General features: G+C 39.6%; 1 protein-coding gene and 1 long non-coding RNA gene across 3 annotated transcripts; both read left to right on the plus strand.

Moving 5' to 3' along the window:
* Positions 1–1,010: 1,010 nt before the first annotated feature.
* Positions 1,011–18,635, plus strand: LOC124063235 (dystroglycan 1-like). Of its 2 annotated transcripts, none has more exons than XM_046396671.1 (3): positions 1,011–1,142; positions 12,969–13,537; positions 14,712–18,635. In XM_046396671.1, the coding sequence occupies exons 2-3, from the start codon at positions 13,115–13,117 to the stop codon at positions 17,016–17,018; spliced, it is 2,730 nt and encodes a 909-aa protein (XP_046252627.1). In that variant the 5' UTR covers positions 1,011–1,142; positions 12,969–13,114; the 3' UTR covers positions 17,019–18,635. The 2 variants fall into 2 exon arrangements, with proteins under 2 accessions (XP_046252627.1, XP_046252626.1); XM_046396670.1 differs by lacking the exon at positions 1,011–1,142 and adding an exon at positions 7,062–7,473.
* Positions 18,636–20,279: 1,644 nt separating this feature from the next.
* Positions 20,280–23,075, plus strand: LOC124063584. Its single transcript, XR_006844121.1, has 2 exons — positions 20,280–22,598; positions 22,711–23,075. It is a non-coding gene; the product is annotated as an uncharacterized LOC124063584 (long non-coding RNA).
* Positions 23,076–25,110: the final 2,035 nt, after the last annotated feature.

Raw genomic sequence — 25,110 nt, forward strand, 5'->3', positions numbered from 1 at the left:
AAAAGAAAGCAATGGCTGCAATTTACGTCTGTGACAATAAAAACAATTCGGGCAGACGAACAGAACAAATACATTGTGATTTATATTCTATAACACACATTTGAGTCCGAGGGAATAAAGGAAGAAGATCTTCAAGGTTGTTTAGCCTGCACATGCCTATACACATTCCAGGAATGTGGAGAATGGTGAGCAAGCGACAAGAGAGGCCTTGTATTTGTAGGTCTATCTCCTGCCCACCCTGTAGATTAGACTCTTATCTGCTAAATGAGACAGTGCCGACAGATTTGGATAACAGGACTTTGGCATCAGCACTGCGCTCCCTGCACTGAGAGCTCTGCTGTACCACAGAGAGTCCCGGTGCCAGAGCTAAGCAGCACAGACAGCCTTGGACCGAGAAGTGGGTGGATATGGGGAGCCACATAATAGTGAGTTTCAGATGCTGCCATTACTTCTGCTTGAGCACAGCTGATGTTTTTTTTTCTCCCGGTTGTCTTTTATCATAGATATGACAGTAACATGGGATTATGAGTGATACACCCAAGAATCTGGTTTCAATTCACGTTCTCCCACATGTCACCTGGATGTGTGGCTGTGATTCCTGTAGCCATTGACTCATTCCATTTCAGTGTGCGCTGTTGCCATGTGACTAGCCAGGCAATAAGGTGGGTTGAAATGCATCCTGCAGCTCTGCCTCATGATTTGATCTGGCTTGTAGTCTCCTGCACCTTGGGCTAGCACTGATAGGTAGTGTTAAGGGTACACCTGCGACCCAGAGTTGGGCTTTCTCCCCATTTCCATCACCCCTAAGCCCAGGATGTCAGACAGACATTAAGCAGGAGTACTGCTCCACGCACTTGGCCGCCCACGCACACTTCCTGAGAAAGAGCTGCCTTCCACGTTAGGTGTGAGTGCCAGTCACCGTCAGGTCCAATGGACAAAACTGGAGCACATTCCTGAGACCTTACACATTGCTTGCTAGTTAATAAATCCCTTAGCCCACCAAGAACAGAAAACACAGGAAAGTGATGATTATCTCAACCATAGAGGTAACAGAAGAGGACACAGAGTCAGGTTACACTGAACAGGCTTCTCACTCTGTACAGGGACCTGAATCTCCAAGATATGTAGGCCACATACTGAAGGTAGGTCCGACATGCAAGGTTACCTGTAAGGACTGTATGAAATAACAAGACTTAAGAATGTACGGTCATGCTAGCAGTTCTGTGAGGCTGCACTTCGGCATAATGATGCTTGGCAGACTGGCAGACAGACAGTCATTGTTATCCATAGAACCAAGACATTTTCCATCATTCTAATCCTGACACTTGGTGTGTAGAAGAATTACAATCATAACTAAACAATATGTTTCAAATGTCATAGCTATTATCCTGATTGCTTTACTTTTGCTCCTAAACTGATCCAAATAAGGAATTGATGAGAACTTGTATGTAAATATGGTATCATAGTCAAAGTGTGCAATGGAGTTTCAATAAGAAAAACTTAAGGCTGCGTGCTCATATTACTGTACTGACAGACTGGGCTAAGGGTATTACAGGTAACTGCTAAAGATCACAGCACACATTTAGGGCTACTGAGAGACTTTTGATTTGATTTGACTTTGGCTCTTGACTGGGGGTCATCGTGAGGCCACGCCATTTACAAATTTCTATATTTGCTGATGTCCTCTTGATGTGTTTCAGAATCATTACGCCTGTTTGTCACTGATAACAAAACCATTGCCCAAGACATAGAGGCCATTAGGGCCTTTTCCTCAGGCTTCCATTTAGCATAAGGTCTTCTGAGTAGCTGCATTTTCACCCTGTAATAGAGTATCCTGATTTGCCACTGGTCGAACGTACAGACCTGTTAATGACCAATCTTCTGTAATTGCCTTCGGGGGTCTCTGATGGTGGATTAATTATGCAGTGTAATTTTGCAAATTATCAGCCAACTTGCCTCAGCAAGACTTGAACAGGATTAATTTACACTGAGATACATGTAAATATGACAAGATGAAACTACAAGTCCCAATTTGCTTCTCAATAAGACATAACATTTGGCAAATAATTAGTTTTTCTATAACAACGAGGTTGTTTTCACAGAGCAGTACCTCACACACAGTCTATTTAAGTATAAAAATGTACAAGTGGTGCTCCTTGGGAAACCTTATTTGTGCTGAACAACGAGAACAGATAACTGTGGGCAGGCACAAACAAGAACGGTGTGCTGTGCTAAAAGGAAATCCTCCTTGTTCTTGTTCTATTATCAGCTCTATATAACCAGTGACGAAGTAAGCAGACACCCACTGCAGACCAAAAACAAAACTAACAGGTAAATTATGTGCTCCTAAAACATTCTTTAAAGCGTTTCAGTGCTCATCTTGATGAAATGCCCCTGGGGAAAGCAATCCAATGGCTTTCCATGTGAGAACCAAAAAGACTACCAAAGGGCAGCTGAATTATGATTGTGACAAAAACTGTGGCTGAACAGGAGAGATCTGTGAGCACAACATATAAAAAGCAGAAAGGTTCTTTCTGTTTGTTATTGAGTGAAGCCGAGAAGGGCTGTCTAAAGTAATCTACCATTGTGAGAAAGGGGAGATTGGCTCCATTGAGGGTCTCACTACTCAGCCAACCCCCCTTAGCGGTCCAACAGTTCACTTAGAATAACCCTTCTAATAAGTCACTTGGAAGAAAATGTGGGGAGTCAGCTGATTCGTAATCCGCTCTCTTTCTCGGTCTGTGCTCACACATCAAGAGTCAGACTAATATGTGCAATCACATGAAAGCCCCTCTGCGGTGGGGCTATCATGGTCTAGTAGAACTGCAGGTGTTTTTCTGTATGTGTGTTTTGGCAAAACAAGAGCTGTGTGATGCATTTGCAATGAAAATCCCTCATCCATAATACGCCTCAACTGTAAAAAAAAAACAAAACAAGATGATAGAACACAAACCGCAGGGAAATACATGTTTTCTTCTCAGCTGACACGGATAGAATTTACACATTGTGTCTGCACTGATGGGGTATTCATTAGATTTAGACACAATTGAGACATACAACAGAATGTTTTATGTAAAGTATAAATGCAATCTGTGATTAAAGAGAATGAATCCATGGGACATTCATGTGATAAGATGTTTTTGGAAACAAGTTCTGAAGAAAATTTCATCACCTGTGCTTATTCATTTTCCATAGAATGTTCTTATAAAGTCATTTTCCAATCTGTTCTCTAAGATCTACATGCAGATACGACATACATGCTCTTTTTTCATACTATCGCCTTGCAGGGGTGAACGTAGAGCCAATAAGATTCAGATGATTGACAGGTCTGTGAACTATTACAGACAGGCTCCGTTTCTCTATCTTTATCGTGCTTGCCAAGGGTTTTATTAAGCTCTTTTCTTTGCTGCAACAAACAATGATTCAATTTTTGCTCCAAGATATTTGCACAGCTTATAGTTTATGATAATGTATGATGATGGCATCACATAAATGACACTACATATTTCACGCAAATATCTTCTGTGGAGTAAAAGACATCTAATCATTTGTTGGCAAAGTGAAATGTAACAATGCCTGTTTCCACTGTTTTATTTTTGCAGTAAAATGACATCTGAGATTGTTGTTTCATTTTAAGTTTTTTACTGTGCCTCGTCTTCGTCACTGGTTGTCAGTCTGGGAGATGTTCCTCTTTCTCTAAACGTTTCTTTCCTCTTTCAACTATCGTTCCCAATAGAGCTCATGCCCTATTTAAAACCATAATAATGCAAGATAATATAACCAGTCATTCATATAAGCTCAAAGATATCTCAACAAAGAAATGTCACCTTCTTTGTATGTATTTGTTCCACCTTAAAAGGGGAAAGTAGGAAGTCGTCAGAGTGAAGACAAGTAATCTCAAGGAATCTTTTCCAGTGCAAAATGCCTGAGAGCAGAAAGTGAATTGAGCTGAGCCAAGAAACCTATTCTGACTGTAGCCAACACTTTCAAAACATGCCAGATTACTTCCAGGATTGCTATAACATTAATTAAGTAATATATGACATTTAACGTCGTTCCTGCAGATGACCTAATGTACAAAACAAGATATGCTTTAACTATAATTATTTTTGCACACCTCATCCTTGAACTAACCCTTCAACAACCACATGCTTGCAGCTTGTCACTAATATCGCAGTTGCCTCCACTCAGCAGTCAAATGTTTCTGTGAAACTGAAGACACTGAAGTACATGCTACATGCAGTTACTGCAAAGCATGTGCAGTCTGGTTGCATGATAAGCCTTCTGTGCTAAGATACCTTCCACGACTTGTCAATAAAATTGAAGATTATTCCTTATCTAGCTGACATTTGCTCCCCCTGAAATTTGATTTTCAATTATGACAATATGAGTACCGATAACATAATCAATACTGGTATTAACAAAGAAACTTGAATTAGGAAATCATGTGTTATGGGGGTTGCAGAAAAGTTCTGAAGATAAGATATAATACGGACATCATTTTTCACAAGCACAACAGAAAATGAGTCACTCTGTAGTTAATCATTCGAGCAAAGAGCAAATATAACCTTTAGAACGTGAACGGCCTTCTGACTGGAGTTTCTGATTTTGGAAAAAATGAGCAGCAGTTAATCTTTTCCATCAGGTTGCCAGTCTAGGTCTGTTAAAATGAACACAATGCAAGACAATATCAGAAAGAGGTCTTCAAGGCTGTATTTAACTTTTGTTACTTATTATTAGCACAACCACTACAAGATATTAATGTGGGTAGAAGTACTATCCATTATTCAATTAACTATATTACCTCATTAACACCTCATAACACCTTCTTTCTGCAGCATGTTGTGCACCTTCTCAAAACATATGGCAACCACAGACTCTTTCTTAACTCCTGCTTTCTTTATTTCATCCTCCAGACATACTACTGGATCATTAGTGCCCTTCCCTTTTGTAAATCAACTTCGGTAAATAGCCACATTAGCATTATTCTTTCATTTACTAGGCACTTCATTAACATATACATATATGCTGTCAAGGCTACAGGTCAATAATTTTCTAGATTGCTTTCATTTTTAACTGGCTTTCTTATAGGCACAATGGCACTTTTTTGGTATTCACCCTCCTTCCCATGCTTTATTATAAAGTGCCACTATCACCTTGAATCCCTCCTCACTCAAATTCTTTAAGATTACATAACATATTTGATCCTTCCCTTGGGCTGAGTTCTTGCATTTGGGTAGAGCCATCTTTAGCTCTCCAAAGGTTAATAAAACATTATATTTGTCTTCCATGTAATCTTTTCTCTATATGTTCCTCTGTTATTGGAGACTGCAGTTTGAACTCCATTTGTTATCCATCACCTTCCATCTTCGTAACCATCCCCGCATATGTCGGCCACAGGTGTAGTGCTTCCAGCCGAGTCACAACAATTCATATGCTCTTTTTGTCTGTCTTATTGTCCTTCTTAGCATTGCCTGTGCTGTAGAATAAGCTTTATTGTCATTATACTACAAGTATAATGAAGTTCCGTGTGGCTTCTCTCCATACATGATATAGACACAATTTGAACTGTGCATGTGAAAAAAAATAGAAAAAAAAAATATAGGAAAACGGTATACAACAGAATAAAATAACAGTCAGTTTAGCAGCAAAATTATAAAATTTACAAAGGTTTATAGATGCAAGGTGTAAATATAAGACCTGTGTGTGCAAACTGAAGTATGTGCTTCTGAATTTTCTTCATTACATTCTGTATATCCATTTCAGTTTTCTTTGACCAGAACTGTATTTATTTTGCATAGCACACAGTCTTTCATACACTACACCTCTCAGTCACACTTTCCTATCCTATTACAAACAGATGTAAGGTCCAACACAGATTGCCTGTTCAAACATCCACCCTTGTCTTCCTTTCAGTATATAAACACAACAGTTTGCCTCCATTTAATACCTCCTCTACTACCTGCTCATTGTTTTGACCTTCTAAGTCCCCTCGCTTACTTAAACTATTACAATCCATGCAAACATTAGGATCTAGCACCACTAGGTCCTTCCTGTCAGACCACACCTCTACTACATATCCCTGCTCCTGTCCTACTCCTAATACTAATACTGTTTTAATAAAGTTGCTTAAAGTCTTTCCCAAGCTTATTGCATATTATCCCACACATGAAGGCTTTATTGGATTCAGATTTCATTCAGATTTCTCATGCCCACTGCTGTCTTTACAATGATATTATTGGTATGTCTGGCGTACATGTAACCAGGTATACCTTCTCTTTCCACATACTCTTCCCTTTTTCCTTTGTTATTTCCATTGTATCTTGCATCCTCCTGACATGCCTACCTCCTCTGATCATGTGGTCTTTCCTTCACTATTCTGTGCTGGATTTCAACCTCAGGTTTCATTACTTAAGTATGCCACACTGTGCTCCCCTCTTCAATTATAACACCTTAAGCTCACCCCTTCAACTAAGACCATAATAATCCCAACTCCTTGCACATTTTCTCTCCCTGCTGCACATCTTAGCTATTTGGCTATAGGCAAATTTCTGATATTTTAGACTTTTATACATCTGACTCCTATGAAGCTCTTTTGAAAGAGACTCTACCTCAAACTGCGCTGCCACTGAGTCAATTTCTTTTCCTTCTCTACCTCACGTGGTCATCCTTAGGCACTTTTTTAGTAAAACCTCACCCTCAGCTTTATGTTTTGGGAGGAATTCCACAGGTCACCCCCTTTGCATGCTGCCATCCTGCATATTTCCATCCTTCAAAAACAAACAACAGGCCCACTTCCTCTACCTGGCCTCTGTGTTTTTTTTTTTTGTCACTTTCAGTGTGTCTCTTCCTTGCTCCTCCTTCTCCTTCAAGCCTCACCACTGGACTACATTTAATGACAATACCGCCTTTGTTTGGATCCTTGTCTACACTCTCCCGTCCCCCACTCTCCGATCCGCCATTATTTTCTTTACTTTCTCTTAGGCTACTACCCGCCTTTAGCCCCACTTTCCCCCCACTTCTTCTCAAAAAAGCCTGAAGTTTTATTCAGTCCATGGTTAACTCCAATTTTAAAAAAAAGACACTCAGATAGTAGAACTCCACCGCTTAGACTTACTCTGTTGATCTTTTCACCTGCATGTCTCCAAATAAAAGGGAGGCGGAGTCATGCGAGTACACGCGATTGGCCCCAACCTGTAGTTAGACCTGTCTGCGAAGAGGACAGAAGCGGCAAGGGAGGGGTTGCCATCGACATAATCACAGTATAGAGCAATGAACTATCTGTAGACTAACCAAACCAGAAAGATAAATTCCCTATTGATTGTGTTCGGATACACTGCAAGCTAAATTATCTGTCTGTGGCGTTGAGGGGAAAGCGCATGTTTAATGGCATTTTGGAAGTCTCCGCGGCGCTCTCCGGGTAGAAGAGGAGACATTACGGCGCGAGTTAGCTAACGTTAGCTCGCTAACAAGGTCAGTTTGAATTTTGGGTTATGTTGGTGTTTGTGCAGTGGCATCGTTAAAGATGCCATACTGGTCATCTTTGATAGCTCGGATCATTTACAGAATTAGTACTAACTCATGTTCGCTGACAGTACAGGTAACCAGCTATTTTTGTCTTCGGCATACTCTCTTGACGTTAGCTTGTTAGCCTCATTCGGTGGCTATCAATGCTTAGTCCAGTCGTTCTTATTCGACTTTGCTGCTCGACGGTTGAAAGTGATTGAGTTGGTTCGCGTTAACACGCTATGGAGGTTATTGCAAAGAAGTCAGTCTTTTGTTAGTAACAGAATCAGCTGTGCAGTTTGACGGAGCTCATTTTAACCGAGTAATTTTGAGCGAGCAAAGCATTTGTTTGGTGGATGCCCCAGCATCAGCAGTTCGCTGCCCGTTTCCGCCTAGAATAAAACAGGTGCATCTCTGCGTTAGCGATGGTCAGATTTAGGATAGCACTTGACAAAACCAGTTACTGGATTCTTAGTTTTTCATTTTTGGGCTTTTGTATCGATCACTGTTCTCAAAAAGAAATAGTTCATTTTATGTGGGCACCTAAATTATTGATCAAGGTTGAACGTAGGTGGCGTTATCATTTATAAAGGCCTCGTCTACCGACCCCAATACTGCTATACGGGGGCAACTGAAACGGGCCCCGGTAGCTAGTGTTATAGTTAGTTAGCTAACGTTAGCTGTGCGACAGTCACTTGCTATTAAAACGACTACGGGGGCACAAATTTCTGTCAACCCAGAGACATTTTTATTATGATACGTTGTCGGTATTTTGTTTAAATAACGTTATACGTCAAAAACTACTTCTGTTGCCATCATCCACGGGGTCTTAATCATTGCTGATGTTAGATTCGGAAGGGCTGGTGTTAGCCTCACTTACTATTGTGTTAGCGTGAATTTCCCCAGATGTTTAACGTTGCAGCACTGCCAGTAGCTTTGCTTTAATTTTCCGTCTAACATAAGGAGTTGGAAATTTTGTTGCCAGCAGCCTCACATTGTTCAGCTGTCGCAACTGGAATTTATACGAATTACGAAAATCAGTGATTAATGTTGCATCTTAACGGCTAATTTTTAGATACAACCGTCACTCGTTGTGAAGCTCTACAGAGATTTAGCTTTTCCATTGTTTCGCCCCTGAAACTTAACTTTTGCTTGATTCTTTAGATTCATCTGAGTTCATAGACATACACAAAAGTGATTTGTTGACTTCCAACTTTGGGTTTTGACAGAGTACAGTAGTATTTCTGTGGCGTTAAACGACTTGCTCTCAGGTCATCATGCTAGGTTAGACTTTCACTCAGCCAAGCTCGACTTCGTGTTTTCTCTCCACATATTTCATTACTTTGTCAAACAGTTGTAGAGGGAAACACAAGGGAAACATCCAATAGCAAAGCAAGCTTGTCTTGTGGATATGTTTGTTATTCAGCTCATGCACTAGAGGCTGCTGGATGTGTGTGTACGTCAATTCAATTGGCCCTGAGTGCCACTGTGCATCGGAGCCCTAATTATTTTGATGGTTTTCAAGTTTTAACTACTGTTGAACTGCAGACAGCATGGATACAACATGGTTGTTCACACTTTCGTCCTTTCAGTAGTGCAGGCCTTACTGTGAAATGGGCAGAAATCACCTCATTTAATCCAATGTCTTTATACTGGAGTTGTCACAGAAATAAGTGTTTAATAAGTTTTCCAGTGGAAAATTAACAAGTTGTATTATATTGAATGCCCAAAGAAATATTTTAAAAATATATGTGATTAGTTAAATTTGTTCAACGCTTGAACTTTTAAAACTACATTTCTCAAATGCTTTTGCAAGAGTAATGAGAAATGCGATTAGTGCTGGTTGTGTATTTAAAAAAATGAAAATGTAATTGTGCTGTATTCTTAAACCACTCTGTAGACAGACTGAGTGATAAAGTACAAGATATTAGTTTTTACCTGAGGCCTTTAAAGTCAGTCCTCTCTGCAACGGGCACTATGTGTAGTCTTTTTGTTAAACCATGCTTTGATTGTTGGCCTTTTCCTCAAATGACACATCCTCATTACTGCTGAGGTTTACTCATCTTAAACATATTATATTATGCACTTTTTTAATGTTAATTTGAATGGCAATTTGGAGCACCGCAAATCTACAAATTAAAAGTTTTCATATTTGTTAATGAGATTTTGTTTGAATTGGATTCTGAATTACTCATATTGTGAAATGAGAAAGTAAGGTGTGCTCATTCTGAATAAATTAGGCTTATTTTTACATGTAAGTACCAAGGGATGGATGAATCAAGCATGATATTTTGTCTTTACACATATACAGCTGTCATATTGTAGGGCTTTGAAAAAATTCTGCTTTTAAGTATCCTTGCTTGACCATGTCTTAAAGAGATTGCTTCAGGGTTTGTTTTTTTTTGTTTTCGTCTACCTTTGTCTAGGAATCTGAGTCGGAAGAGGGGCATGGGCTAGAAATTCCACTGAACTGACTCGGTAGATATGTATGTCAGATAAAGTGCATGTCTCAACCTGGTTAATCGGTTAGGTGAGACATGACTCCATCCCCTTCGTGTCTGAGTAGGTGACAAAATATTAAAATTAACAAAATAGATTGCCAATGGTGTAACACCTTTTTTATGTTTTAGAGTGATAATTTTTGTTATTGTATTTGAAATGTTATTTCCTTGATATGTCCATCTAGAATTTTAAACTACCTGGCAGATGATGGAGGCCTCAGAAGCCCTGTGTATGTGAATTAATTGTGTGTTACAGTTTTCCCAGTCGGCAGTCTAGTCATAACTGTCCACTTCGATACTGGAAAAAACACACTATATAGCTGCAGTAGATTTTAATAATTTACACTTAAAAATATAGATTAATATGGTTTGAGTTTGAGGTCCTTGCATACATTAGCCTACATGTTTACATTAATCACTAACAGTAGATGATCTACTGACACAATTGATTTACCGTCAAACATGTAAGTGTAGCTGCCTCAGTATGTGTTTTTTTTGTCTTGTAATGAATCATACATTTTTTAAATGCAAAAGCAGTGGGTTGGCCTGTCTCAGTAGCGCTGGATGAGCTGCACACCATCATAGAGATACTGGCTCCTTACGATTCTAGGACCAGATTAGAACAGTGTGGGCAGCTATTGTAAAAGGAAATAATGAGTGGGAGTGTACTTGCATCTATAGTATCCAGGTTGCAAAAGTAGCTGTTAGTGATATGAATTTGGCAGGTTAACAGACAGCTAGGTATTGATTTGTCAGGTTATTAATAATTTAAACTTCACAATTTATAGTAATGCAACAAGCTATTTTTTTTAATATTTTTTTTTTCTAAAAACTGAGTCATCTTTGTTTAAAAAGAATTGAGTGGCAAAATGTTAAGTATGTTTTGACATAACTTAAATGATCAAGTCAACACACAAGATCAAAACAACAATTACAGAAGGCATAAAGAACAGCTTTTGTTAATGTCATAAGATTGAAGCATTATAGAACAAAACTGGCACTCATGAGGATTTTTAAAATGGTACAATTCATTCTAGTTCTTTGCTACATCATATGGGTGTTGTTGCTTTTTTTCCTAACTTTGTGACCAATCTGAGTTACTGAATAGATGTCTGTGCAGAATCCTCAGGATTTCCAATCATTACTTTCAATTCCCACGGAGATTCTGATCACTCCCACTGGTAACAGTGTTTTCTATTGAAAATTCTTCATGCTCCATTCAGCAGAGAAAACACAGTCACTCAGCTATTTAATAAGCCACTTTTTGAATACATGAATTACAAATAAGTCTTATTAAATGGGCTGCAAAGGTTAAAGAAGCAGCTTCAGACAGTAGGAACTACAGCTGAATAAAAATGTTATGGATTTTGCCCTCATTTTTCAGATACTTGATGACATTTTCCCATAGGAACGGATGCAAACTGTGTCGGATGACAGAGCACCAGTGATAGTGGTATTGTTACAATTTGGATTGGAGTGGTTCTTCTAATGTTATGTTAGCATAAAAAATGCATTTGATTGATTGCCTGACTAAAGCATGAGAGAGAGAGAGAAAGCAAACTAATCTTCTAAAGCCTAACTTTATTTGCTGCTGCATTTTGGAGGTATGTGGTTTACTGGAAGACCATGCATTTGCACATGTGGTTAATTTCAATAATGACTACCTCTCATTATGTTCATTAAATTTTATAGCTTATTCCAAAAAAATGAGGATGAGCATCTGGTTCTGCTTGCATGTAGTGTGACTGCAACATTTGCATTAGTTTATGCAAGATCTTTATCCCATTGCAGTGCATTGTTACTGGCCGCTTTTTGTGTGACTCATCCAAATATTGTGGCTGTTCATTCAGACGGCTAAAGCATTCTTAGGGTTTTGGGTTTTGTGTAAATGGGCTCGTTTCATAATGTAAATTCTAGACCAAAATGTTGGCCAATGGCTGAATAGTAGTTCACTAAAACCCTCTTTAGGAAGTCTCCTTTTCTGGGTTTTGAGCAGTTTAGAGAAAGCAGTATTTTGGAATGTATAAGTGACGTCACAGCCCTGTGCCAGTCAGGCAATTGGATGACCCTCCTCTGGCTGCCTCTGAGTGCTACAGGATTGGGGTTGGCTGGATCAACGCAACTGAGACTTTTACTTCAGTCCCAGGGCACCTGATTAAAACTTACAACCAAGACAAACAGCCTTTGACACCAATGCATCTTGTGAGAATCATGATTACTGAAAATGCCGTGACAGCGAGAGGAGATCACCGTCCTTTTCATATTAATAGTCATGACTTGGACTCGAAACATGTTTTATGCTGTTGGCACAAATAACGCTACAATATGTTCAAATTAAACAGATTTAGGTAATTATTTTTATTCCAGCATTTATAAAATTGCACGTATTTAGGGTTCAATTTTTAGCCAGCCTTCATAATTTATTAATTCCCTTATATATTCCAAATATTTTGTACTTTAATACTTTGTCATAAACTGAAGTGAGAAGACCTGCTGTGTCCAAAATCATTTCTTCCTTATCATGACCAGTAAACCGAGATTTCAGATGTTATTTTTAATCATCACTGACAGATATGTTGTTGTCCTACTGTTTTATGTGTCTGTAAAATGCAGTAGCAGACAATACTATACATGCCAGTGCCACAGACTTTGTTTTTGTTGTTGGTTCCACTGTGGAATTTTTGAGGGCATTATGTAGTGCATAAATGTATAGAGTCTGATGCAATAGCAGTGTTGATAAGTGATCTGATCACCAAGTGGCACAAGCCAAGAAAATATAGTGCCCTACTGTAAATAGGGAGTGATTTCACATATAGCAAGTATGTTGCAGTATCAAGCTCTTTAAAGTAACAGAACAATGGTGCTGCACCATCTTACTCTACTGTAGCAGAATTTTTTTTCCACTTGTCATTTTGTCACACTCATGTTTGTTTTTGTTCTTTTTTTTCCTCTGTCATGCAGCTGGCTGACATGGCTGTCTAACAGGCTGCCAAAGCTCTCTTGATGGATCACAGAAGACAACAAAGAGAAAACCCACCGCATCTGTGAGCATAGCCAATAACTAGAGAATCCGACCCACAAGCATATCATCAGACTGACTTCAGTGCATGTGGCCTCTTAAGTTGTTCACAGACATCTGTTGGACAGCCCAAAGGCCTATTGCTATGCACTATAAACAGAGAGACATGAGCTGCTGGGATGCTGGGAGGAGCAGGCTTCTTTCGTGCAGAACTATCCCTTTGGTAATAGGACTTCTGGTGACCATGGCCCAGGGCATGGTGCCAGAACAGCCTGAGACACTGGTGGAGATGATATCTGTGGAACTAGAGGCTTCTATGCAGTCCTCTGTGCTCTCTGAGCTACAGGCTGCAGTATCGTCGGTTGGTGAAGGGCCGTCTACACCTATCCCAGATTGCTCTGGAAAGAACGGGGGAGTGCACAGTGGCATCCCTGACTCCTCTGCAATCGTGGGCCAGGTGTTCCAGTTGAAGGTTCCACCCGGACCTGCCAATGCAACCTGTAACATCCATGTAAGTACAGTAAAAATTAGACATAACAGGAAAAAGTAAATGTAGATAGATCCAGTGTTGATATTGCATGTAAATTATGTAACATTAAGGCCATTGGAAAGAATAAATCAAAGAGAACATTTTACAGTAAGGATTGGGTGGCGGGACACTTGTTGAAATTATATTTTTTAATCTTAATTTTTGGGAGGTGTCTTTATTTGTTTAAATGGAAGCTAGCTTAAGGGTAAACTTCCTTTCTAATCTTGATGGTAATTCTGAATAAAAACCTGAAAGCTGAGCTTCAGGTTTTAACAGTGCCAGGTTTAAAGCCTAACTGGATTGTAGTTGCATTGAAAAATACTGTATTTTGACCTACCTTGATCTACAAATGTACAAAAAAGGTGAAATTTACTATAGTGAAAGAATGAAAATTAGATGTCATTGAAGAAATGTACAGTTGTTCGAATTTACTACTTTATTTTATGACTCTTTTATGTCTCTTAGAGGGACTACAATGACTATTTTCTCTGTCACTATAGAAATACATAATATATGGTATTTATCCCCTCAGTTTTATCACGGCTGATTGAAAATGACTCTGGTGCAATTTGCCCGAGTCTGACTCGTGAATGAGATGAAATTATTACTGGCCCAAGTGGTGATGCAGAATGATATCCTGTCATACAGTAATAACTCAAAATGAATAGTGATGACTCACATAGTTAATATGAATAGAAGCTCGTTCTGCTTCCTGTTCATATTTGGTGAGATTTGATAAACTGAATAGAATATGGAGCCGGGTAGGAGTTGGGGAGATGGTGAAAGCTTTTCTGCTTTTACTGTAGATATTTGTAAGAACTGCATTCATCTGTATTTTGTGTGTTTTTTCTTGTTCTTGTCTCACTGGCACTTAAAGGGTTATATGTATGTAAGTTAGTTAACTTCTCACAAACTTCTCTGTTTCATATTATAAAAAACTGACATTCCTGGTCAAAATAAGTAAGTAATTTTAAGACTTGCTTGGGTCCATGGTAACTTTTAATGGCCATTTATAATTATTTTTGAAGTGAAATATCATTTAATGAAATAAGAAATGAGTTTTTCCTTTCCAGACTTAACTTACATCTCAGCAGTATCCCTAGAATATAAAACAGTAATTGTGTTTCTTTTTCTTTTTTTTTTTTTCCTCCTGTAGCTCACCGAAATGGGAAAGGAGATTTTACCCTCCTGGCTGTACTGGGACAAAGAAAAATGTATTCTGAGAGGTTTGGCCCTGGAGCAGGATAAAGGTGTGTATCATATCTTGGTGTCAGGAGAGGACATAATTGAAAAGACTGGCAACCAAGTGCTCCCCAGCACAGTCTTCTCTATTGAAGTATACCCAGAAGAACGAGCGGACTCTGAGCCAGCCCTGCTCACACTACAGTCTGATATCAGTGGCATCCAGCCTTTCACATGTGGCTCTGAGGAGCCTGTCACTGTCCTCACTGTCATCTTGGATGCTGACTTGACAAAGATGGTAGCTGAACAGAGAGTCAGCTTGCTTGGCATTATGAGAAAATTCTCACATGTGCCCATGGAGCACATGAGGGTGGTCCCTGTTGTCAACAACCGCTTATTTGACATGTCTGCTTTCATGGCTGGACCAGGGAATGCCAAGAAGGTGGTGGAGAATGGGGCCCTACTGTCATGGAAACTTGGATGTGCCCTTGACCAGGGCAATATCCCTGACATTACCAGCGTCCAGTCCTCAGCAAAGGATGGGACCATGTCAGCCAGGCTTGGATACCCAGTGGTTGGTTGGCACATTGTCAACAAAAAGCCCCATGGCGTGAAACGGGTCAGACGGCAGTTGTACAATACACCTACTCCAGTGCCCTCCCTGCTGCCCCCAACTACTCACTTAGAGCCCCCTGTACGAGTTGTTCCCACCCCAACATCGCCCTCTATTGCCCCAGCAACAGACAACTCTGCGCCCCCTGTGCGCGGCCCTTTGCCTCTTCCAGTGAAGCCCACTATGAGGGTCAGAGATCAGATAGCCCACACACCTGTCTTTGGACCTCCCCAACCGACAAGAGTATTAGGAAGTACAAGCACTGTCCATATTCAGCCTACCATGACCCGGCCTATATTTGTGGAGGCCACTGCTTTGCCAACACCACCAAGCACCACTAAAAGACCCAGAACCTCTGCCACAAAAAAACCCAAGAAATTCAAAACCACCCCAGCTCCCCGGGAACCCAAATCCACCACAGCTAAACCACCCAGACGCACCACTACTCTCTCTTTGGCTCCAGACTCAAATCAAAACCCAGAGATCCGCAATGCCATTGATCAGGTGAATGCTTGGGTTGGCACATACTTTGAGGTCAAGATTCCTCCTGATACATTCTTTGACAGGGAGGATGGTACTACTGATAAACTGCGTTTGACTTTGAAGAAAACCCCCAAAGAAGCAGTGAATGACACATCTTGGATCCAGTTTAACAGCACTATCCAACTTTTATATGGCCTTCCAGAAGAGCAGCATGAAGGGAAACATGAGTACTTCATGTTGGCCACTGATAAGGGTGGACGGAGCATTATGGATGCGTTTGAAGTTCAAGTCAATCGCTGGTCTGTTAATGACAAACCATCAGTTGTCTTTGCTGCTCGTTTTCATGGTGATCCCAAAACTTTAAGCAGTGATGTCCATAAGAAGATTCTTTTGACCAAAAAGTTGGCTTATGCCCTCGGTGATCGCAACAGCAGCACGGTGACTCTGAGAAACATTACCAGTGGCTCCATCGTGGTGGAATGGACCAACAGCAGTCTCCCACAGAGTCCTTGTCCTAAGGACCAGATCACAGCTCTCAGCAACAGGATCTCTGATCCCAGAGGCACACCTAAGCCTGCCTTCATTAAAGCCATGGAGCCTGAATTCAAACCCATTAGCATCTCCATTCGGGGCGCCAATAAATGTCAGAGTTACACGTTCATCCCACCAGGAGAGGTGCCAGTGCCTGTTCTTCCTACAGCTACACCTTCACCTGGGACAGGTCGTAGGAGTAGTGATGATGTTTACCTTCACACTGTCATTCCAGCTGTAGTGGTAGCAGCTCTGCTGCTCATAGCTGGCATCATCGCTATGGTGTGCTACCGAAAGAAGCGCAAGGGGAAGATGACCATAGAGGAGCAGGCCACATTTATTAAGAAAGGAGTTCCTATAATATTTGCAGATGAGTTAGATGATTCCAAATCACCCCCGTCCTCCAGCATCCCTCTTATCCTTCAGGAAGAGAAGCCGCCACTTCCCCCTCCAGAATACCCCAACATGGCTGGCCCTCACAGTACCCTGCTTGACCAGGATCTGCTTGAGGAGTACTCTGTCTATCAAGATGATGATCCAAATGCCCCTCCTTACCAGCCTCCACCACCATTTACTGTCCCCATAGAGGGAAAAGGCTCTCGCCCCAAGAACATGACCTCATACAGGTCACCACCTCCGTATGTGCCTCCCTAACGCACGCTAGAGCTTTCAGTTTGGAAAGCAGGTGCAATGTAGGGATGCTTGTTGAAAACTACTACATGAGTAATTTTACATGTGTTCAATTAAATGGCTTTGACTTTGTAGAGGAGCAGGCAACCATACACATATATTTGACCATCATGGATAAGACACTATCGTACAATTCTACTACTGGCACAGGGCAAATGGATGGGGAACAGTTTGTGATTCCAGCACTCTTTTTTTTTTTTTTTGTTGTCCTTCATATCTGCTTTTGACGTCTTGCATATTCTTTTTTTTTTTGTCTGGTTTTGCCAAGAAGAGTCAGTTTTATCTTCAACAATGTTTTATTTCTATTGTATAGAAAATAATAAAGAAGCAGGAAAGACTGAAGCCCACAGGGCTTTTGAGCAGATGTCTCCATGGCAACAGACTTGAGGCTCTCTGTCACAATGTTAATCTTTATGAGTTCAATATCACTCTTATCTGTCCTTCGGCTAGGTTTACTAAGATTTTGCACCTGTTATTTCTAGAGGGGAATGAAATACAAAAAGCCAAACTGAAAGCATGTACCACTTTATTTACACAAAAAAATCTGTTTGTTTCTTAGACTTTGATCTTTCCCCATTCTATCCTGTGCTTTGCTCCCTCTTGATAATAACATGCAAACCTTGCACTTATGCAAATTCTTGTTAAACCTTGCACTATGTGTCTTGCACAGAATTGAACGCAGTAAGTTCAAGACGTTTCAGAAAGGAGAAACAATGTTCTTCTGGTATCCTTGGAACTCACCCCGTGACTGAGATACCTCTGGTACTTGATCACCAAGGACATTACACTGATCACGCCTGTTGTAGATGTAGCCTCATTAAGTTACAAATCAAATAATGACTTTCTTTCTTTCTTTTTTCTTTAAAAAAAATGTGTGTGCCACTGAACCTGCTTGTGAGATGACTGGTTTTGCTGTTGCCAAGGTAATGTCTGTGGTCACAAGGCAAACCTTGTGGGGTTGCTACAATAATAATGAAGGGGCCAGGGGAATGCTTTGGTTCACAGCTTGGTGAGAATTAGTCAATGAGGTGGATCCACTGTCTTATATTTAGTTGGTTTTGTTGGTATGAGGGGTGGGTGGGCTTAGAGTACTGTATTATCATTGCTTTGCCTCTGGGTGTTGCACTCTTATGTTTAGTGCACTGAATCTTGTCATTTCAGATGAGGCATGGGGACAAGGGGATGTACATAATTGTGTGCCTGTGAAATTAAACAGCTCCATAATGTTAGTGTTTTATGAGTAAACCTAGTCCGGAAAGGGAGGGCCAGAGTGGGAAATAATTTTATTTTTTAATTGTACGTCTAGATTTATGATCACAATCATGGGGAAAAAAAAAAAAAGAATATAGTTTGTGAGGGTACAGACGAATGTTTACGTGCCCTTCACAAAAAATAATGCATTATCAATACGACGGGGAACAAAGAAACCACAACATGTGAATTATGTACATTTCATATCTGATATCACCATAAGAAAAAATGGTTAAAAATCTAATGTTTTTACTGAGTTTTTGATACAGTCTTAAACTTGTTTTATGAAAATATATTAATAAAATGTAATACTATTTGTAAAGCCTCAAAGATGGTGTATAGTCCCTTTTTATTTCAAAAAGACAGAACTGGATTAAATATATGTTTTCTGTGTACACTTTTGCATATAGGTGTATTACTGGGCTGACAAACATCTTGATTCTAGACAGTACATTACATTCACAGGTTCACAAGCAGATGTAAGCAGTAATGGGTTTTGGTCACAGCCTGAAAAATAAAGTGCACACTGAGATATGTTAAGGTTAGTACTGTGGGGAAATTAGGTATGTTTGAAATATCTTACACCACAATTCCATATTTATTTTATTTTGCCATCAAATATGATTATACAGTACATAAGAGCGAAGACCCGTGTCCTTTTTGTAATCTTCTGTTACAATATGTTGTCACAATCCTGACAGATTTGATAGAAGCAGGCGCAGCCCAATGGTTGGCTGGTTTTGGCTATAACATGAACTATACACCCTTGTTGTAATAAACCAAACACACAGCAGGCAGCCCCCGTCCCCCCAGACAGTGATATTTTAAGAGAAGTGCTCTCTTTCTGTAGCATTTAGTTGGGCAGTTTTTCTTTTTCTGGCTCTGTGCTCCTACGTCTCTTGGAGAAATATCAATAACAATGACTAATATCTGCTCTCAGATTCTTTTAGTATAGAGCTTGTGTAATGATGGCTTATTCGGGGTCAAAGCAGTTCTATTGGCTGGTGACAAGTTGCAGGACCTTGCTGCCTTGACAAATGCACATTTTCAGTATAAATTGCAATACATGACATTTTGATTTGTTCTTGTATAGTCCTAGAAAGAAACTGCTGTAGATCTAATTTTATAAGTAGTGTCTATTGGGCAAAAAGTTACTCTATGAATTAATCAAGGTACTGAAAAGTCTTCCTTTTGTACCTTTTTACAATGACCATTCAAAGCCTGAAATACACTTACGTTAATGTTAAAACTAAGAATGCCAAAGTCACTGATGACTGCTAGACTCATTTTCTAGACCATGACTTACTGCAAAAAGAGCAATGATCACTTATTTAAATTTATTTTGAATGTGGACTGTAGTTGTGCTGTAGTGCTCATTTATTTTTTCATTGTCAGGGCTGTAATTACATCATCTGCCCTGCTTTCATTTTCTCAGTCTTGTTTATTATAACACATAATTGATAATTATGAGATGGTTTATGTTGCAAATTGAATGTACTAATCATTTATCAATTAGCCAACATCAATCTAACTGTGGGAGACTGACTCATTTGCAGGAGATGCTGGACTAAAAGGCTTTGTTTTCTACAAATACAGACTGTGATTAAATACAGCTTATGTTGTTTATGCACAAAGAAATACTATTTCGTTGCTTGTTGCATCAATAACAGACATGATTTCTTATTTTTATTGATGTGGTTGCACCATATACAATCAATATATATAGTGTGTAAAATACTGGCAGGAATGCAGAACAGAACCTTTGCCTTATCCAGTTGCAATCATGTAATTTTGATGGAGCTGTTACAATTAGTTAATTAACTGATTAGCTGATTGATGGACATAATCTGCCAATTATCATTTTTCAAACACAAATGTCCAACATTTGCAGGTTCTATTTTCTCAGCTGTATAAATTTTAAGTTTTTCCTTGTCTTATTTGATCTAAATTGAATATCTACTGTTTTGGAACTTCACCTCTGGGAAATTGTACCAAGCGTTTTACATTGTTTTTGAAATTTTCATTGACTAAACAATGAATTGAGACAATGGCCAGATAAATTGATAATTATACAATGATTCCCAGTCCTAAAACATACATGGACATTACTACATACCTTTTATTATTCTACAATTATTATGTTATCCACGTCCTCCAGGCAGTTGCCATCACAAAGGTTACAGTGGCTATAATTTCAAAGCATACAGTAGAATATAGCAGCCAACAACAACTGCAGGAATGATCACCTCTGGCTGTCTCTGTTTGACAGCTCTGGCACACAGAGAATGCAAACACGACATGCGACTTGTGGGATGATATTTTATTCTGGGACACGAATGAGTTTTGACCACTGAGGTTTCAATTCAGGCAACTGACAGCAGTTCTATGAGTTTGAGATTGGGAGAAGGCACAATAATGTGCTCCAGTATTACCAAGGGCGTGTTATTGCAAACATGCCATTTTCTTGCAGTGACCTACTGTAAGCTTAAAAAAAAAAAAAAGGAAAAAAGGGAGTTATAAAATATTTTTTCAAATTTGACCTTGTGAGGTAAAATCCATCAAATCACCTTTAATTTTGTTTTAAATTTATCACATCTGTGATTGTGCAGGACTTCCAGCTTTCTGCAGAAGAACACAATCTATTGTAGTCTCTTAAAACATATTGACTGTGTATATGGATATGATGTCTATTAATACTTTCCATAAAGGATAATGTAACTGCTTTAACAGCAGCTGAGTAGTTTGAATCTACAAATGGAGTTGAGCTAATCGATAGCAGCAGCCATAGCAGGTAATGAGGCTGTATCAAAATGTTGAGTTGAGGCTATTTTATGCCCTGCCTATCTTTCACTTCATCAACTTCCTCACAACGCTCATTAAAAATGCACGGGGAATGAAAGTTAATGTATGTGATGAAAAATGTATAACCTAATGAAAACCTATAGAAGAACCTGACCTTTCAGTTGTTGATACATCTGATGCAAAGTGCTTAAAAACCTGTTGTCGTGGATGCTTTGCAGCTCTGCACACATAACCACTTGTCTCATCCATTCCACAGTTTTTAATGTCCAAAATAGTAGTATAACAGATAAAATACAGATGAATACAAATGCTTTGCTTCCTAATTGTTTGAAATTGCTTCACAGATTTTTGCATATCCACATTCGGTGTTTATAGAACACCTGCTGTACCTTTGTTATTTCAGACACTGGCAGAACACTAATCAAAACGGGTGTTTTGTAAGCGTGTTCATAATTCCAGGGGTCATAACAAATTCTAATTAGGCTTGTAGCCATGCCAGGCCAAGCTCTCATTGCAAACAGGAGGGTAATTATTTCCACTGCACAGTATTATTGACACAAACTTTTCTTTTGATTAAAAAAGAAAAACTAATCAGTCTTTGTATGCACCATAGTGGTTGAGGAGGCGGTAAGGTGATCTACTTAGCTGCAGAAATAGCAGAAAGGGTATAATGGTGGGCAGCGCCATGTGATATAGACAGCTCAGTAATAGGCCTCATTAGATGCCCAAAGGCCAAGAAATGTGGCACTCTGTTTTCCCTTAGGCTGGAAACACAATAATATAAAGAAAAAAAATAATAATGATGAATTGTAATTGTCAGGGAAGCCAGGGAGTATATATTTAATATTTTATTAAGAAAACCATATGGATGTTTTGCATGATAACATGCTCTTGTGTTCTCACAGTATGGTACATCTGTGTCTTTAAAGTTGACATCATGAACTAATTATTCGAACCATATTTGATCAACCCAGAGGCTTAATCTTTCACTGAGGAAATACCCTTCGGTTGTGAGTAACAATAACTCATCGTTAGACATAACTAACAGAATAAACACAAACTTTCTCTCCGTTTCTCTCAGATAGCATAGGCTTTCTAAGTATACGCAGGAGGTAACCAGTTGGTGTGGTAGTTGCTTGGTGTGTGTTTACTGTGTACACTTTTACTAATCACTATTGGAATAATAACCTATTCACAAAGGGTTTAAAAGCTGATCCCCTCAAGGTAATTCCGGTTACTGTAAGATTAGAGTAAATTAGGGTTGGAGTTAGAATTGTTGGGTAAATTGAGGTTTAGTATCCAGGCAATAAACATAATTTAATGCATTTTCCTCCTAGGTGACAAAAACAACTGTATGTGTACGTCTCCGTCTGTGTTTATATTCTCTTGCAGTACCTGAAATTATGATGAAGTGAAGACCTCACCTAATCTCAGGCTGCATCTTGTCCTCTTACCAACAATGACTACAGCACCATCTTGTGAAAGAATGAAGTAAGTTCATTTGAGTGCTTTTGTACATGTGAGTGCTTTGACATAATGAACTTGCTCGCCCTGAGCACCGAACAGGAAGTCTCTTCAGTACTTTTCTTTCTTTCTTTTTCAGATTTTGAGACAGGCTAGGGAGAACGCAGGGCTCTAAGGCAAACACAAAGAAAGGCGTAGATTGCGGCAGTGTCAGCAGATGGCAGTAGCATCACACCATGACAAAAGTACAGATTAATAATCTTTGCAAGAGATCATAATATCTTTTGCAGACACATAACAAGTAGCCTTAAGCTGTGGTAAACAAAATACAAAACTGCAATTATCATTTATCAGATTCTGCATATATAGGCAACAAGAGCCTGTTATCAGACAGTGGAATTTATTTAAATTCATTACCTTCTGCAAGGTTTATCGTAACACTGTATGCTAATAAGTGAGTGTATCACTGATGATTGCTATTTATTAAACAGTGCATCAGAAAAAGAAGCGATTCTCAGTTAATTCCCCCTGTTAATAAAATGTGTCAGCTCTCTCTTAAGTCACGCCGCTAATTAGAAAGTGAGATAAGTTACAACAACTGTGAGACACCATAATTCAGTCACAGATTTAGAAAGTGTGGACTAATTGCATTTTGCTTCTTATCTCATAAATTGGATCCATCCCAAAACCGGAATAGAAATCCCCCGTCTACAGTCATGGAAGGAGCCTGTTTGCGCAGAAGCTGTGGGCTTTCAGAAGCATGACAAAGCTAAGAAGCTGGGACGGGTTTCATAACCAGCTAAGGGAGAAAACATGACAGATGCTGCCTTGTACTGGCTGCTTGCACTGGAGTTAATGGTGTGAGCAGAATTTTAAGCTGAGGCTTGCTGCAGGGGCCGAGGGCAGTGGGCAGACACTTGACATATGAGAGGTTATTAGGAACATTTACATGACTGTGAATCTGAGAGTAGAGGAGAAACAGCAGCAGTGAGGTCAGGTTAATCCCCCCCTCGCTCTGTATTGTCATGTTGAAACAACCTTTCCCTGACTTGCAAAGATCACAGCTGAATCAACGTGTTGTTTTTGCTCTAAATTACATATAACGCCGCAGCAGGGTCCCTGTCACTTCATGCACCATACAGCATATTCCTCTCAGTGGCATTCGTTTAGCTGGAAACTCTTTGCCCCCCCGCACACACAACATCTCAAAATAAAACATGAGGTTTGCTCAGTATGTGGTGGCTGTGTACACCGTTTCTACCTTTTACAGGCATTGTGTGATCTGCCAGTCTCGTGTTAGCACAGGATGTTTGTGCAGAGCTTTGGTCTCTGCATCTCGCATGCTCCCTGCTGGCCTGATGACCAGATGGGTCAGTGACTATGTAGTCGGGGCTTGGCGGGCCCCTTCTGTTCTCTGTGTGGGTCCACTCATGGGATCAAAACCCCAGAGACCAGAATTATAGAGGCTGGATCACAAGGTAGATGGATGGCAAGCCGAGCTGAGACATCCACACACTCACACACACAGAAATACACACTGCCTGTGCACACAGGAGGACATGCGTAACATTTTGCACTTCTGGTGGGGGAGAATAATGTGTCAGAGGGCATAATGTTTTAGTGATTAACAGAGAAATTAACAAAGGAGAATGTGATTGGGTTTAATAAGCTAGAAGCAGACCTGATCTTTTGTCATCTCAGACAAGCTGTTCAGGAGGGTTACATTACTGAAGTGAAATTTTTCTTGCCATGTCATGTGGAAATTTAGTCAAGTCATCTTCAACTGTTATTGCAGTCCATTAACTCCATTGTGAAGATACATAATTGATGCAGCCTTTGGGTAGAGTTTAATCAAATGAAGAGTGCTCCACACTCCACCGCCAACTGAAAAATGAGACACGCAGTCCTTCGCGATGTAGTTTGCATGCTAAGACTATAATTCACACTTCGAATTGATTTATAAACATTTGACTGCACACTTCCTGCACAATGCCCAAAGCAAAACTCTGAGCTTTTAAAGGTGGATTCATGTAAATTTGGATTTATGTGTCTGAATTATGATCCACTTTAAGAAGAAAGACAAAATAAAAGTGTAACACTTAACAGCTGCTTCAACTAATCTACTCCCAAGCAAGCAAATGATGTGGTATGTGATTTATTTTCTGTACCTTTTGGGTTTTCATTTCATCTTTGTTTCGTGTGGATTTCTATCACTCACCCTCAACTCCCCATTTCCATTTCAGTATTTTGCTTCTCTTTAGGCATTTACTTTTCTTTGAAATAACAGTGAACTGAGTGGGATGTGGAAATGTATTGTTTATTCCGTGCTCCTTGAAATTAAGGGCTTAGCTCTCTAGTTAAATTTCACAGTCAGCCTGCACTTATCTCTGTCAACTCCTGTTTAAGCCACAGATGATCTGCCTTGGTTTGAATTCTGTCGGCTTTTGTTTTGCGCCGTGAACCTGAGCCGTGATTCAATGTTAAAAATGTGCTACTTTATTGTATACAAGCTTCAAATAGTGAGTTGTATCTTTCATTC

The sequence above is a fragment of the Scatophagus argus genome, chromosome 8 (assembly GCF_020382885.2).
Source record: "Scatophagus argus isolate fScaArg1 chromosome 8, fScaArg1.pri, whole genome shotgun sequence".
Classification (NCBI taxonomy): Eukaryota; Metazoa; Chordata; class Actinopteri; family Scatophagidae; genus Scatophagus; species Scatophagus argus.